This window comes from Mchenga conophoros, linkage group LG1, assembly GCF_057382185.1.
Source record: "Mchenga conophoros isolate Kocher_MC1m ecotype Shallow Benthic linkage group LG1, M_conophoros_male_GT1.1, whole genome shotgun sequence".
NCBI classification, from domain to species: Eukaryota; Metazoa; Chordata; class Actinopteri; order Cichliformes; family Cichlidae; genus Mchenga; species Mchenga conophoros.
In genome coordinates, this window is record NC_140526.1 from 30,703,391 (window position 1) to 30,721,018 (window position 17,628).

A 17,628-nucleotide genomic window follows, 5' to 3' on the forward strand; every position below is an offset into this window, starting at 1 on the left:
TGCGATGTTTCCACCAGCCGTCCACGCCCTGTAGTTCCCCTTTCGTGGCGTCGTCGCGTTTTCGACTCCGTACACGCCCTCTCTCATCCAGGCGTCCGGGCCTCGGTCAAGCTGGTCAGCTCTAGGTTTGTTTGGCCGGGCCTTCGTAAATCGGTGAAAGACTGGGCAGCCGCGTGCATCCCATGCCAACGCGCTAAGATCCATAGGCACACACAGGCGCCCCTCGAATCCTTCCGCGTTCCAGGGAGGCGTTTTGATCATGTGCATGTGGATCTGGTTGGTCCTCTGCCGCAGTCACAAGGTTTCACGCACCTTTTGACTGTAGTGGACCGCACAACCCGCTGGCCTGAGGCAGTGCCTCTGGCGTCCACTACAGCAGCAGCAGTGGCCAGGGCATTTTTGTCAACGTGGGTTTCGCGTTTCGGTCCCCCCGCCGACATTACCTCAGACAGGGGCCCCCAGTTCGTTTCTGAGCTTTGGTCTGCCATGGCTGACGGCCTGGGGGTCAAGGTCCACCGCACCACTGCGTACCACCCGCAGGCCAACGGGATGTGCGAACGTTTCCACCGGTCGCTTAAGGCCGCGTTCCGCGCTTCTCTCACAGATGGCAACTGGGTTGACCGCCTTCCATGGGTTTTACTGGGGTTGCGCTGCGCGGTTAAAGAAGAGCTTGGGGTTTCCCCGGCTGAACTTGTCCTTGGTCAGCCCCTCCGGGTCCCCGGGGAATTCTTGCCTGAGAGCCCACCCCCGTGCTTCGCTCCCTCCGTGCTATCTCTCCGTCCCCCAAGAGACTCGTTTTCTCTTCCTGGCCCAGTGCACCATTGTGTGCCTGACACCTTTGTTCCGAGGTCGTTGGACTCTTCGCAGTTTGTTTTTGTCAGGCATGACGCTCATAGGCCTCCGCTGCGTCCACTGTATGACGGCCCCTTTCGGGTTATTCAACCGGGCCGGAAGCATTTCCTTTTGGATTTTGGGGGTCGGCAGGAGGCTGTTTCTATTGACAGACTTAAACCAGCACATGTGCTTCTGGATGACCAGGTGGTGCCGGCTCAGGCCCCCCGCCGTGGCCGCCCGCCTTCCACTGGACTGGACAACCCTGCTTCTTCCTCTGGGAGCGCCCCCCACCTGGCGGGGCCCGAGCTACCTTCAGTTTTTCCTAACCGCCCGTGCCAGCCTGGCCCTCAGGCTCGTTTCCCCTCCGCCAGCTCTCCACCTCCCCGGTTCAGCCGTTCTGGACGTTTAATTAAAGCAAGGGTTCTGGACTAGGGGATGACCCTACTGGGTGTTCGGGGGGGGCATGTGTGGTGGACCACTGGAGGGCTCCACTCACACCCAGTTCTCAGGAAGTGTTGTTGCTGTGTTTTGGAGGGAAAGTGTTCAGTTCTGTGGTGATGAGTAATAAACGAGCAGTGTTTATCGAGAGCTCTCGTGTCGTCTGTGTTTACCTCCACAGTATAGCATTAAAATGAACGTTACCTGTAAGCAGAACATTAGAAACCTGTATGTGATGCATCAAAAACTTACACATGTACTTTTTTTCCCCATTTATTTATTTATTTAAGTTCCATATATGCCATCTATAGTGTACTTTTACGGGTAATCTGCTGGTTATTAAACAGCTTATTTACATTTTAATTTCAAACATTCTTCTGTCAGCCTCTCAGGGTTCACTGTGCTCTTGTTGATAAAAGTGGCAGCAGATTGATGATGTGCTAGAAATAGATATTTTTCTGTGAAATCTAGATCTAGCACGGAGTCAGTGACACAGTTTTGCCAATTTTTTTAAGACACTTCTCTCATCTTGACTTTATTTATTTATTTATTGTCATGTTGTCATAAGTGAATTGCATTTGTGCTTTGCACGATCACAACTTCAAAGCAACCCAAGATATAAGGCCTACTTCAAGGTATGAGTGTAGCCTGAAGTAGGATCATAATTTACACTTAAACCTGGAGATTTTTCTTTCATTTACTTTTTGTAAGCATAAACATTAATTGCCGCTTTGTTTTCATTAAGTATTGACAGCCTGCAGGTTATATTTCTTGTGGTTTTGTTTGTCTGTTTAAATGGCACACCACTTCTTTCAGAGAGATTAGCTATTATTGTTACTCCCCTCGAGTCTTATTAAAGCTCAACTTGTTCTTTGCGTTTAACCTGACATTTATTTTGGACAGGAGGATTCTGCGACATGCCTCAACATGTAATGATGTCCACCACAGCCGATAGAATGCCATCAGAACTAAAAGAAATACAAACTTAAATGAATATTCTTAATAAAGTCCTTAAGTGTTATATCTGATGAGACATTCCAACAAAATGATCAATAAAGTACACATTACACCTCAAACTGCGGTAATTGCACTGGAATATCACGCAACACTCGCGTATTTACATACAACGATAATAAACAAAATAAAACATTTATCTCATTGGCCTCACTCAAAGGGAATAAACTTTCATCTTTACATCGTGGGGAGTTCCAAAAAAGCACTCTCTTATAACTTTCTGTAGACGTGCAAACCTCGCGGCTCTTCTCTTAATTAGCTTGCTGAGTGTGACAGCCAAAAAAAAGCCCTCTTTGCAACAACAGACGGAACTATAGAAAAGGTTCCATCCTAATTGCACAGTTAGCACAAATAACACATTTAAACATATAAATCTAATCAACAAAACATGAATTACTATTTATTTATTATTTCACCTACTTATTGTTTTAACCTTAACTATCTAATAAAATGAACTTAAATGCGAGAGTTGCCTATGACGGCAGCAACAATTATAATGTTAGGTAAATAAGAGGGTGCTGGTCTTTGGATGGGGATCTGTCAGTCTCGAGTTCATTTTGAAGTAATGCTGGACTGTTGCTTCAGTAGACATGTGCTGTTTGCTGTTTGTTGTATCTTCAGGGCAGGGCAGAGGGATTTTGTAGGCCAGCACAGCAACATTGTGACATAAGTTCTGCAGTCTGTGCATGTTGTCTGGGAAAGGCCACAGGGAGAATAGTGGGAGGTCAAGCAGATGCATGACCTACATACAGTCTAAGCGTCTGTCTGCAGACAAACATTCCCAAAGCACAGAGTTAATGCAGGATACTAATGAAGTTTTCATATAACTTTTTGCATGCAAAAGTATCTGTCTTGGTTTCATAATATCTGTCATATTTTACTGAAAATTAAAATCCAAATACCGAAACTTGGAGTACATAATAGATAAGTGCCATATATGGGGCAGGGCGTGGGAGTGGGGTCCGCTCCTCAATTTCATCTGCAAACTAGCAGCCCACATGCCCCTCAGAGAGCATGCATACTTTACTGAAATGGTATATCATTCACCAGTGGAGGAGTTTGGAGGCCACAAAAACATGAAACGATTCTCCAGCTGCCGTTGAACTCCACAGACCAAGCAGAAACATTTTCCGTTTCTTCATTTGACGTGAGAGGAAAAAAAGTCTTCAATTTGAAATCACAATGTAGGACAACGGTTCCCTCATGTGTTTCAAACTTTATGGCATTTGAATAAAAACTATTTTTTATGTTCCTGGGAGCCCAATGCAATCAGGCATCGTCATCAAAATCTCTTGTGCTGTGACATCGACATCATCGGTGGTGTTACAGAGAGAACTGTAATCGCTCGTTCATCAGATTTACTTCAGACTCAGCGGGTGTTTGGTAATGAGAAGATGTGGGAGGTCAGGCGGCCGCGAGAATGTAAAATATCCACACACAATCTCAGTGTAACTGCAACTGCACTAGTACTGTAGAAAATGACAATATTGAAGGCATAACTAGTGTTCTGGTTCACTTTCACTTGTCACATAATGTTGTTTTTGGCAGGCATCTCTTTCAGAGCTAAACAAGAGTGAGTCCTTGACAAAGTGCACAGAAAAAGCCCTAAATAAATGAAAACTGAGAACTGAAATTAATATGCAAATGAAATTTAAAAGATAATCTTTTTTCCCAGCTTGGCTCTAATTCTCCCATAAGTGTCAAAAACATAATTACCCCAAACTAATTTAAACAAATAGCTGTTTGTCAGTGGTGAAAGAAAGTTTGTCATTTAAAGTCCAACAGATTCAGAACGTTGCTTTTGCTACATTATGCAAAACTGTTGTTAACTTTCACTGTTTAATAAAGTGATAATAATAAAAAAAATACCAACTTTTATTCCATTTATTTATTATATGTGAAATGTTTTAGTTCTATATATTTTAGGTCATTCAACTCTTATTTTCATTTTTATCTTTTTATTTGTCACTAGCTTTATAATATAAATATATTTCTAGAATATCTATGTCTGTACAGTTTATAGATAGTAGCTCACAGATGCAGAGACACATCCACTGCAGACTGTCATCCAACCAAAGCCTGCATTCACAGACCGTGAAAAAATACATATAACTGAAGAGTCCCATAGTCCCACTCTTCTCTTTTGTTGTTTATTATTCTTTTCAGAAAGAGGAATAGAAAGAGAGGCGCAGTAAACAGGAAATACTGTGCACTGAGAGGCAGCTGTGAACTGAACTGAGTGACATTGCAAATTCTACATAGAGGAGTTTTGAGAACCTCGAGCGGTGGGTTTAGGTTTATATTATGCAGAGAAAATGTTTAAATAGTATAACCATATTTAGAGTACAGACTAGTACAGTGTGTTGTTAAGAAAAAGTAACATTTTTATCTTGATAGGCCACCTCGATATATAAAAATATATTGAGTAAGCAATGGTGATTTTTATCTAACACCATTTTCCCCCCTTTCACATTTGCCTTTAACATCTGCTTTCCCTCTGTAGTCATCTCGATTGAGGGGATGGGCTCAAAGGCGGAGGATCTACAGCACTGAAATATTTTTGTCTGTTTAAGCCATTAATAGTTGCCTTTGTTGCTCCAAAATGTTGATATTAACCACCAAAACGGAGATTTCAGCAGCGGTGTGTGGGCTGTTTTCTTTCTGCTTTTCTTTTTTCGTCCCTCTCTTCCTTAATATTTTTTCAGCAGTGGTGGGTGTTTAAAAAAGGAGGGTAGGCAGAAAAAACCCAGCTCCTCAGATGCTCTTAAAAAATGTTACCCATGCATCCACTGGTATGACCGTGTGCGCACAACAATCAAGTGTAACTTGCATTATAAAAGTGCTTTCAGTGCACACTAGCAGTAGAAATCTGTTATGCAAATGCCGGTCCATTTATCACTTTAAAGCTTTCTTCACAGGCTAAAGTAGGTAAACACATTCCTTTTTTTTGGTCAATGTTCTTCCTTTCCATGCTAACTCTGTGCTTAATACAGCTCCATTGTGTGAGATCCATCTTTATTTTTTTTCCTGCTTATACAAAGTCGTCAGATGTCATCACATGAAATGGAGCTCAGCTTCTAATTTATAAACACAGACAGATTGTCAAAATGTTGCAATCAATCTGAGTCAGTCTGCATCTCGATAGGGGCATTAGTTAGCGTTGTGTTCGGGCTAGATTTCTATATGAAAGTGTCATTAAACAGAGGCGCATTTACCTGCCATCCTCCAGCAGCTACATCACTGCGGAGGGATTTTGTGTGATGAATTTCTGTATATGTAGATGGAAGCAGATTTAGAAAGTTTCTCTATCAAAGCTAACTGCTGTTTTATCACATAGCAAATGGGATATAATTGCCAACTTAACCACATTCAGTCACAAACAATCCCAGTCTTTTATTTTGGGGGCATTTTTAGCCTTTTTTGGACAGGATATAGATATAGAGAGTAGACAGAAACAAAATGTAGGAAATGGTATAAGGGTGCCTTGCTGGTGGATGAAATAAGAATTTCTGACAATATGCACTGGGTCTAGAATATCTAAGGGTCTGGTGCAAGAAGTACTTTAGCACAGTCACAGGAAACTCTTAATTTGTCTAAAACAAATGAAGACAATGCAACAGCAACACTGAGCACTAGAATTAGTGTTAATAAAGGGGCACATGAGTACCGCTGATCAACTATTTCTCCAGCATAAAAAGACCATTAGTTTGGATTGACAACACTGATGTTTTTTTTTTAACATTCTTTCAGGATTTATCAGCTTACATCTCAGACACCTCAAAGTCCGATTGTTTTGTGGAAAATGTGATCCCAGTCTTTAAATATATTAGAAATATGCTTACGAAAGCACGGACTAATGCTAGGCAATAATTACATCTGGAGCTGAAAAAAAGTTAATTTTCCTAAGTAGACATAAAGCTGTGTTTTTACTTGAAGTCCCACGTTAGTGTTAAGAGTTGCCTTAATACACTTATTGTGCTTTTGATGCTTAAAAGCAGGCATTTACGAGATCACACGACGCCGCTAGTTGATTTCATCTCCACATTTGTTTTATACTTCTGAGTTCAGAATCGAGGTTAAACTATTTCTCCTGTACTTAAGAACAAATTAAAATTACTGATTCCTTTTATTAATCCCCTTTTGTATCCACTCTATGTGTCATTTCAGGGGGTCTTGCTTACTTATATATCAGCTTGTTGAATTGTCAGTAAATGTGACTTTGTGTGTCCCGAATGAGGTCTGTATTTAACCTTTGCGTGTGTGACCTCTGTTTGCTTCTCACCTACACAGGAACAGTCTGTCTCCACGATCGGCTGACATTTCGTTTCTGTCAGACACTTCGATGGCTCGGCCGTTGCCACCTCCCCAACGTACAAGCACAGTGCTGTAAATCCTGCAGCCAGCACTCCCACTTCAGCAGCCCTCGCAGCTAAGGTGCAGCTCACAAGCACACTGATTGTACCACTGAGTGATGTAATCTAATCATCATTAAAAGTCAACAATCTGAGCCCTTTTTCTGAACTACGGACTGGTTATGAATCTTACACACACCTGGACTCTGCATGTTTGTGCTGATGAAATTGAACAAGCAAAGTAGCGAGATTGTAAATATTTGTTTGCTGCACATTTCTTTGTTACATTAGACATGGGAGTATCCAATCAATGTAGCCAGCAGTATGATGCATTTTTAGATATCCGGTTGTTCAGTGATGACGCGACGAATCCTACTTCCGGGTCTAAAGTAGTCTGCGTTTAATATGGCTTTTGTGTTGTTAACATGTTTAATGTTATGTATTTTCTTCTATTTGATCTCAAAAAGCTCCTAAAACAGTCAGTGATCCCTGTTGACCTCCCTCGGCTTTTATTACCGCTAATCATTTATTTAAGCTCAGTTTTTAAAACCTTAGGATGTAACTACAGCCCAGCCCATGCAGCAGTATATGAATGACTAACCTCGTATTGTGGATGGATTATCTCAGTTGTTCTCCTGGCTGAAGTTTGGTCCTTTTACAGCATCCTGCCATGCGATTACATTTGTTCCTGACCACCGAGAACACTCACGTTAACTTTTATCGAGTCGAAAAAAAGTTAGCTTGTTTATATTATGCTAACATAGCTGTGTCGCTAGCGGTCACGTAGCACATCATTATATACCAGCTAGCCAAACTTCAGTAACCCTACAAACGTCACTGCTGTTTAGTTTTCTGTCTTCATTTATGTTGGAAGTGATAACAGAGCTGTACGTTTTAATTTGTTTCCAAAACCCCGCAGTCAGGACATGCTATATTGTATTTAGATAGAAGCTAGCGAGCTAACTCCCTGCTAACTTCTAACTCCGTTAAATGTCATAAATTCCGTTTTCATGGATGCCTGGATGTTATACTCAATTGTTACACCTGGTAGAGCAGAACGCTGATCATTTTATTACAGATGAAAGACTTTAGACAGTTTTTCAACTCTCAGTAATGCCATGGTGATCGTTTGATATATGGACCTGCAGCGGAGTTTAGACCCAGACACGGCTAGTGACGTCAGACTGAACAACCGGATAGACAAACCACTCATTTATTGTATCTTTATGGCTGGTACAGTGCTTTAATTTTTTGGACAGCAACGGAGACTGTACACGTTAGAACCGACAGGATATAGCTCTCACTGTGGTTTTACATACAGCATGAAGTGGTACAGATGTCATAAAGAAAAAATAAGTGGTGCATATTTTCTAAGTAACAAATAACTGACTGTTTGCAGAGCCCTGTCCCTTAAAGTGTGATTTCAGTTTATTTTAACCAGCTATATTTCTAATTTTTTGTGGGTGTTTTGGCTCTCAGGTTTAGACATGCTATAAATGTGCTCTCCTACCAATGCAGGCTGTTAAAAATTCAGAAATATTTTCATTCTTTTCAAATCCTACACCTTTAACATTTATCATGACTTATGAAGGCCACCGTTGTTTAGTGACCACGCCCCCACTCTCTGCATTTATCTTGCAACTGGTAGTTTTGGTTACATCACAAAATCTGCATTTGATTGTGGTTTTCAGTTAAATGGAAACAAGAGAATGCATATTAGCCTTCAGTTTTTCTGTGGATAGGAAGAAGACAAATAGGTGGGAAAATCCTGAAGGTCATGAAAAAAGATGGCTTACCAAAGACCTGTGCTTGTGTTTTTGGCACTTCTCTTCTGAAGCATGATGAATTTAGTTGATTAAGAGAGTTTACTGAAAACAGAATGTGTCTAAACACCTTTGAAAAGCACTTAAAATCAAGATTAAAAAAATGTCAAAGACTGGTAACATTAAATGCTCTCCTTATAAGCAATAAACCATTCATTATAGCAGTTGCTGCCTTTGATAAAAAGCCCACAGACATGACCCTGATAACAGAGGAACTCGACACATCTGCCAGTTTATTCAGATCAGCCGTTCATAACTGATCAGTGTTGTCCAGAAAAGACTGAAGGAGCTACTTCTGGATTTAGACATGTTGAATGTGGCTGTGTTGTGGCTAGGAGATGTGTGCAACCCAGTAATGTTTACACATGCGAACATGAAAAATGATTTCAATAAAAAGTTAAAGCTAGTCTCTGAAATTCTATTTATAATGACCTTTACCAAAAAATGCTCTCCCTCTGTCAGCACAGAGAAACAGTTGCTGCACTGACAGAATTTGCAAGCGCAATTTGTATTTATTTCCTTTTTTATTTTGGAAAGTCTCAAAAGGATATCGAGCCTTTATTGTGAAAATTTTGTGGAAAATAAATAATCAGATGGCGGTGCATGGCTTTATTTAATTAGCAACTTGCCCACATGAAGTCTCTGCTGCAGTTTATTAAACTAAATCGAAGAATTTTGTTTATATGTTATCCAATCTATGGATACACTACGCTAATCGAGCTAGCTAGCTTTACCTGCAAACATAGTGTTCCTACTGTTCAAATAGGGTCACCTTTGGTTCCAAGATAGCAAATACTCTTCCAAATTTTGACAAGCGAGCAGAGATGTGAAGCTTAGGTTTTATGCTGTGATTATTATACTGTAATCGCTTCGAGGGACAGTTTAAGCAAACTTTTACTTTGTGACTTTAAAGTTACAAAGTAAAATGTAAATTTCAAAAGGAAAAGCTGCAGTCAATACCTGGTGCTTGAGGCCACATAGCCAAAAAAAAAACATTGTGTCAGGTATTGGCAGGCCCAGTGCCTTAACTTCTTGAGTACTGGATCATTTGATGTCAACAATAACTCTTGATTAAAATAATGGTCGAATGGAGGGAAATTAAGATAACATAGCACATCATAATACAATAGATTCAGAAGGGTAAATTAGTGGAAGAATCAGTAATATGTGGTATTTTATACTTTTCTAGGTGTTTAATTATTGCCATGTTCTGTTATGAGAATTCATGATAATTACATATTCATTAAAAACTTTCTTCAGAAACTGGAAAGTAACTCAGATTTCTCAGTTCAGTGCTGTCATATATGGTCTTACATATCTAATGATTAAAAACGAATAAGCAAGCTTCTGTAAAGCTATTAAACAAGTGATGATAAGGAGTAAAGGGGAAAAATCACCACATATCTATATCCTTTTGTCAAAAATCACAATAAAAAGACCAAATTACATATGTATGTAGTGTAGCTGAAAAGAATTGTAATACCTAAAATTCTGTCCAGTGAATGCCAAGTTTTTATATATTTGTTATTATCAAAGATTCATACATCATCAGAATGTATGATGACTTTGCAATTACAGAGGATTATTGTGTACCCCTGGCTTTTTAGTTGCTTGTTGCTCTGTTTGACACATTTTTAATGTTATTGCACACCACTGTGCAAATGTCTCGATCTACCCCTCATCCTTTTAAAATTTGCTTCCAAACACCTAAACTTTCTTGTAGTGTAGTTTTAGTGTAGTGAGGGATGATTTTTGACAGAATGGAACAAAAAAGGAAGAGATTTGAATGTCCTTCAAGAAGCCTGGAGAACTATTCTTAGAAGACTACTTAAAGAAATGAGAAGGAAGCTTGCCTAAGAGTTCAGTTGAAGAATAAAGGTGCTCATACCAAATATAAAATGTATTAATTGTACAAGAGTACAGGTACAGACTGGCTTTGCCTTATATACTGTATTTCCATGTGTTTGCTGCACCTACGTCCTATTTTCCTAACAAAATATAAAGAAATGAGGCGTTGCTTGAGAATTTTGCACAGTACTGTAGCATTAACATGTATGCAGTGGCAGATTTACCAACTTGATATCAAGTAAACATGTAAACGTTTTGGTGTTTTGTGCGACTATCAACGAGATTAATGCTGGACTCACTTGTGGTTCAAAGCAGCAGCTTCTTGGGAAATGAAAGAACTCGTAAATTACTTTTGCAGTTACCAAAATTTGGTAACTGCAAAGGCCATTGAAATAGGCCATTGAAATACCTCTGAAGCATGCTGCTGGATTACACATGTAATGATTTTTCTCCTAACTTTGTATAGGGAAAAGTCTTTGCCCGGATCATGACAAAGAGCCAAGGACTGTGACATTTAAGATAAATTTAAGATATAACCATGACGAATGAAGCCTAGATGGTAAACCTGCCAGGTGGTTATTGATGTGTGTAGAAGGGAGCATGTTTCATTTTTTACCAAACAACAGGCTAATGGATGAGGACTCTAATCTGTCTGATTCCAGTAAAGGATGGGACAAAACCACTAAGCACTGACATAAAAGCATTTGGGGCCAATTAACACCACTGAAACATTAGGCCTAGAGACCAGGGTTATTTATATCGCAACTCAAAGTAATGGATATTATGCCTGGCCTACTTTAGGTAGTATTTGGGCATGCTAATGGTAGTTGTTTATCTTGGAGCAGACATAGTATTTTTACAACATTTTGATATGTCATAACAGGGAAGGCACAGGTGAACTCAGGTTACACTTGCATGAAACTCAGACTTTACTAATATATGTTTGATATCAGCCTTGCTGTTACCACTAAGATAAAATGTTCTGTTTTTCACACCTTTGCTCATTTATTCTCATTAGTAGTTCTTCTTATTTTTGAAGGCAAAAACAAGCCAGTACTTCGACATGTACAACCTTTATATTTACAGACAATTTAGATGAGTAAAGAACTTTACATACCTGCCACGTTTAGTTGCATAGTTGTTTTTTATTGTTTTTTATTTTATTTTTAGTTTGTTAGTGATTTATTCCTGTACTTTGTTTTATTTTTAAAGATTCATCTCTGTACATTTAATGAAATTGTTGGTTTCCAATCATAAGATCAACCACTTATGTTGAATGGACATAATGCCACATGTGTAGTAGTCATTAAACACGTTCACACTGAAGCAATCAGATTGTTAAGTAGCATCTTTTCACAGCACTTACACCGTGGTATAATTAACTTTAATGAACCATTAAAGTTTAGCCCATACAATAAATGTGGAGAAAATGGCATTCATTGAATTAGTCTGTGAGTGTTTTGTCATTAAGTATGCATAGTGCTACACTGTGCTAAACGCTACTAATTAAAACGTGTGAAACACAAAGATTTTATGGCTGTAGCCCTTAATAAAAGGAAATATAAATATGAGATGTCACTTATTTAAATAGAATTTTAATAAATGTCAAATGTGAGACAGTTATTTATGCATGCAAGATTTGAGAGGACAGAGAAATTGGAGCTGTCGGAGTTTCTAAATACCAGCAGGAATTACAGTTTATTTTCTTTCAAATTCCACAACTTTTACATACAAGCTTGTTGAACAACAACGTGTGAACACTTGAAACTCTCATAAAAGATGAGATTGGTACATACTCACTAGTCAGTATTAACACCCAAGGGATAGGATTTAATTGGGTGAAGCGTGGTCAGCTATGGCGCTGAGGATCTAATGGCTTTACACCAGGGTCACATGCTAACACGTACTGTGTAGTGTTCAGTTACAAAGGAGAGTTATGGAAAGAAATTAAAGTATTGTGTATTAATCATAAAATATTCAAGAAATAATCATTGTGAAAAACTTTTGCTGTACCAACAGGCAAATTTAATACAACCGAACTTCATGTGCAAAATGTGACTATGATGTCACCTTCTTGATATTCAGAGTCAGTTTTCCAACGTAGCTTGTTGTCCTGACGTTTGACGTAGTTGTTTTCTTTTTTTAAAAATCAGTAATCAACAGGTGGCAGCGTCAGCATCGCTGTGAACTCTTCGTATTTGACGATCCCATTTGACTTGATGTGTGCCTCTCTGAAGAGGTCGTCCACTACACGAGGAAGATGGAGAAAACATAAGAGCATAAGTGGATAAGCAGCCAAATCGCACCATAAATTATGGTTATAATTAGTGTTATTGCTGTTGCTATTGTGAGATATTTAACAGGGATGAAATAAAGAAAAACAATATTGACTGAAAATAATATTTTGCAACACAACACATTATATTTCAGTCACAAATATTCCCTTCCAGTATTTATCTGTGAGCTGTACTCATACTAGTTTCCTAAGGGTTTATGTCTCTTCATATCATACACCATGGACCCTTGTTGACTTAACTACAAAAGTGTAGTTAAAGATTTTCATTCCAGTACTTTTTCATGTCTTGAAAATGTCCTGAATACTCAAAATGGTTGTCTGTTGTCTCTTCTTTTAGGAAATTGGCATTACTATCTTCTTCAGCAGTTCGGGAATCCAAAAACTTAATAAATGTCTCCCCACTGAGAAGCCTTTTGAGCTTCATTTAACTATAAACAGCTTAATGTACACAGAACCCATCCACAGACTTTGAAATACAGCTTATGTTGCTCTGAGACCCGTCACTGTGTGAATGAGGTGGCTTTGAAAAACTTAAAAATCCACCCTGGAGGTTTAACCAGATATCCGAATCCCAGCAGGAGTCCTTCCATTAAAACTCTCAGCTTGAGGTTCATATTTAACGCTTTACATCTGAAGTGAAACAAAACATCAACAAGAGAATTCACAGTGTCCTTAAATGACAGGAAGTGCAAGGGACTCCGGTGCTTGGGTGCAGGCAAAAATAAAAAGCCTTCTTACTAAGTAAGACATTGTCTGTGATTTAATTAGGCGATACAAAAAGTTGTGACGCTAAATCACTTAAGCTGCATCATATGCCAATCAGTCACAGATTTTAGCTTTTTGTGGAAATTAAAACAAAGCCTGAGGATCAACTATTCAGCAGCTTGTCAGGGGAACAAGTTCAGTACAAAGGTGGTGTCGCCCAGTCCGTCCCCCTGGTGTCACAAAACTTGTGCCCCCTGTTGGATTGACCTGTACGGTCAGACATCTGCCAGGGTTTGACTTCAGCTATGATTTCAAGGTTGAAAAAAAAATTCTATAGAGGTCACAGATGATGTTACACACCTCTGTGCTGTAACCCCTTCAGAGAACAAAGCTTATAAATAGTCCTCAACATATGTCTTTGTTGACATTGCTATTGCTAGGGCTTTACTAGTATTCATAATATTCTGTCGGGTAGTGTTAGTGAAATATTTCACACAATATCTCTCTGATGGGAAAACGAATTGTCGCTTAATCAGCATGCAACACAACAGCAAATGCATTTCCTGACAGGAAGGAGGGAGTGGCCTTTAGGAGCCACGGAGTAAATACCAGGAGAGAAACTATTGTAATTACCTACAAGATTCTGAGCTCAGCTCTAAAGACAAACTTCCTGCGATTAGTCACTTTTTGAGGGGTGGATCAGTTACTGTGTCAAGATGCAGAACACGTGTATCATTAAAGAAATCAACTGTGGAAAACTATCAGGTTCAGAGTTCATTATAAATTCATTTTTTTCTCCTGATTCAACATTTGATATTTACTGCAGTCATAAAGTATTCAGATAAATGGTGGTTTATTGGTGTTTCGATGTTCGATACTGAAGCAAAGAATAAGTTCTTTGTACTTATAGAAATATGGAAATGGTTTATTGGTTATTTCTCTGCAAAGGTGAGAGGTGCATCTCTTTGCATCTTCCTGTGAGCAGGATTAAAACTACCAAAATGAATTTCACAAACTTTGTGGAGAGACAGACCATAGTGGTGTCCTTCCTGTCGTGCAATGCCCTACAAGCTCAGCTATTTGAGCTCAGATCGAAACGTCCTCAAGATATTTATTAGAGACCTTAAGACTCACTTTGGATTATGAAACACTACGTAATCATCTAATATTGGCAGTATTGTTGCGAGGTATCAGTAAAAAGGCTCAGCTGTAGGCCGGTAAAAACGTAACATCTCATTAATTAGAAACCTCACTTGCTCTACCTTCTTTGTTTGTGAGTTTCTCTCCTAACATGGTGAGCTTGGCCCGCAGCTCAGATGCCTCGATGTATCCCTTCTTCTGCTTGTCCGTCATCTTCAAGGCCTCCAGGATTTCCACTTTGGGATCCTCCTGTTGCATCTGTCTGTGCATTATTGACAGGAACGTAGAGAACTCCACCTCAGCAGACTTTTCTAAACACAAATGTGAAATCAGGTGGTACATTTTATTTAACCTTGACTTGATGATTAATGTAAGTTTAAAAAGAAAATGCCCTTTGCTCTTGTACTTCTTTAGGCCCTTTGTTATTTTTATTTGCTGTCTTTTCCCTGCATTTCTTAAGGATATATAGTGTTATACTGTATGTAGCACACATTAAGAAGGCTGTAAGAAAAATGTACAAAACCACGAATTTTAAAGCACAAACACCAGTTTATGCTTCAACAGTAGTAGTAAAGACTGTCAGTGCAATTTGAAATTACTGTCATTTAAACGTCACCTCTCAGACTTGTCCCTTATGCTACACCCACAACAAGCTGTTATTCAAAGACAAAAAGACTTTGATTTACTGCATGTTATAGTTTACCAATTTTGTGGACTTGTAGATGTCTCCTGATTTCACCAGGTGTGGGGCTTGTACCCAGGCAGCGCATAACTGTGATCAGGTCATTGTTATTTATCTTGCCGTTTTGATTCTTGTCATACAATGAGAAGCACTCTTTGTACTCTGCAGTGGGGAAAACAAAGTTTTTGAATGACAGTACTTTTTTTCCCCCCTTGTTGTAATTAGTGAGGAGCTTTCACAGTAAATCTTCGGTAAACAGGAATTAATTAGACTAAAAAAGAAGAGAGTTTGGTTGTTTTGTACAAATAAATAATTTCAAACATCAGTAACAGAGTGAAACAGTGATTGACAACATGCACCTGTAGATGAATCTTACCATTGATCTGAGCTTGTGAGAGGAATTTAGCCTGCAAGGTGACAATAGTGTGGCGTCACTTGTTAGGTAAATACAGAAAAATGGTCTGTTGTGTAAGAAAATACACAAAAAGGCTCAATGGAAAATGGAATTTCTTACCATGTCTGAGACTGCTGCGTTTCTGTTCAGGAAGAAGACAGTTTACTGAAGCCTGCGTCACCTGTCCCTCCACCTCTGTTTAAAGTCCAACACCCGTCGTAATTTAATATCTGTTGCTGTGGAAACACAGATATCGGATCCACAGCGCTGCATTGTCCTTCCTCTTACCACCCCTCCCATAAAAGGGACCGCTTACTACTAGACAACTACCATATGTTACCACAGTGACACATCATACAAACGTTGTCTAACATCAAGTTAAAAGCAAGATTTAAAACTCCCAGATAACTTCAGATAAATATCTAAGTGATAGTATGACGTTTTTTGTTTTGTTTTTTAATTTAAAATGCACATTTAAAAAATCCCATTCACCATGGAGCAGTGCTATACAAATCATATTAGAATCCAAATTTTGCAATAACAAACTGTGCAGGAACAAATATTTGCAGACATCTAAACCCACCTGTAATGATGCAAATAAATGTATACATTTATGTATTTTTTCTGGATTTGTGCTGATATTCTGTTTCGCTCCATTAAGATCAAACTACCGTAAAAATTAGAGACTTTTTTTTCTAAGTGAGCAAACATAGAAATTCAGCAGGGGATTAAATATACTTCAGCTTGAGGTTTATATTTAATGCTTTAGTTCTGAAGTGAAACAAAACATCAACAAGAGAATAGTTGATGTTTTGTTGCGTGCGTCAGACTCCGTTTTATCTTTTAAATCCTGTTTAAAAACTCATTTATTCAACATAGCTTTTCCATCTACTGTAGTTAGTGTCCCTATTTTATATTTTTTTCAATTTCTTATTTATGTACTTCATCTTTTAGCTATATCTGTTCTTAGTAACTTTGTTCTTATATTCCCTTTTATTGCTGTATAAATAAACAAATAAAGTTGTATTGTATTGTAATTCACAGTGTCCTTAAAAGGCAGGAGGTGCAAAAGACTCGCGTGTTTGGGTGCAGGCGAAATAGAAAGCCTTCTTACTAAGACATTGCATGGGATTCGACTAGGTGATACAAGAAGGTGTGAAAAGATGCTAAATCACTTAAGCTGGATCATATGCCAGCCAGTCATATGACCCAGACTGACTGACCAATCAACAGAGAGCCTGTTATTTATGTAATGCTGATGTTTCATGTTAAACTGAGACTTCTTATAGTGGCCTCCACTTAAAGATTAGTCAGGTTTAATCTTGTTATTTTAATATTTTGTCATTGTGTTGCTATTTATTTTTACCTTTTATAAATCCATATACACTATACCGCCAAAAGTATTCACTCACCCATTCAAATCATTGAATTCAGGTGTTTCAATCACTGCCACAGCCACACGTGTATAAAATCAAGTAACTATGCATGCAGACTGTTTCTACACACATTTGTGAAAGAATGGGTCGCTCTCAGGAGCTTCCAGCATGGTACCGTGACATGATACCTCCTGTGCAACAAGTCCACTCATGAAATTTCCTCTATACTGAATATTCCACAGTCACTGTTAGTGGTATTATAAAAAGAGGAAGCGACTGGAAACAACAGCAACTCCACGAGGAGAGTGAGGTCAACAGATGCTTAGGCACTTAGTGTGCAGTCGATCACGACAGACCTCCAGACTTCATGTAGCCTTTAGATTAGTTCATGAACAGTGTGTAGAGAGCTTCATGGGCTTCCATGGCTGAACAGCTGCATTCAAGCCTTACATCACCATCATAGACAATTTCATGCTCTCAATTACGTAGGAACAGTTTGGGGATGGCACCTTCCTGTTCCAACATGACTGTGCACCAGCGTCCACAAAGACATGGATAAGTGGATAACTTTGGCCTGCACAGAGCCATGGCCTCAACCCAATAGGGGTAAATTAGCCAAGGCTTCTCAGTATCTGACCTCACAAATACACTTCTTTAAGATTGTTCAAAAAGTCCCATTAACACTCCTGAACTTTGTGGAAAGCCTTTCCAGAAGAGTTGAAGCTG

At 39.0% G+C, this 17,628-nt stretch overlaps 2 protein-coding genes across 3 annotated transcripts in view; one reads left to right on the forward strand and one right to left on the reverse strand.

Moving 5' to 3' along the window:
• Positions 1–11,639, forward strand: part of adamts7 (a disintegrin-like and metallopeptidase (reprolysin type) with thrombospondin type 1 motif, 7) — an 89,951-nt gene extending 78,312 nt beyond the window's left edge. For both annotated transcript variants that reach the window (XM_085274618.1, XM_085274628.1), the window contains exon 24: positions 6,577–11,639. In XM_085274618.1, coding sequence (XP_085130744.1) covers positions 6,577–6,719 — 143 coding nt within the window. In that variant the 3' untranslated portion in view covers positions 6,720–11,639. The remainder of the gene's footprint in view (positions 1–6,576) is intronic.
• Positions 11,640–11,990: 351 nt separating this feature from the next.
• Positions 11,991–15,837, reverse strand: calml4a (calmodulin-like 4a). The gene is made up of 5 exons (XM_085274678.1): positions 15,647–15,837; positions 15,509–15,539; positions 15,154–15,294; positions 14,573–14,761; positions 11,991–12,556 (listed from the first exon to the last, which is right to left on the reverse strand). The coding sequence occupies exons 1-5, from the start codon at positions 15,647–15,649 to the stop codon at positions 12,459–12,461; spliced, it is 462 nt and encodes a 153-aa protein (XP_085130804.1). The 5' UTR covers positions 15,650–15,837; the 3' UTR covers positions 11,991–12,458.
• Positions 15,838–17,628: the final 1,791 nt, after the last annotated feature.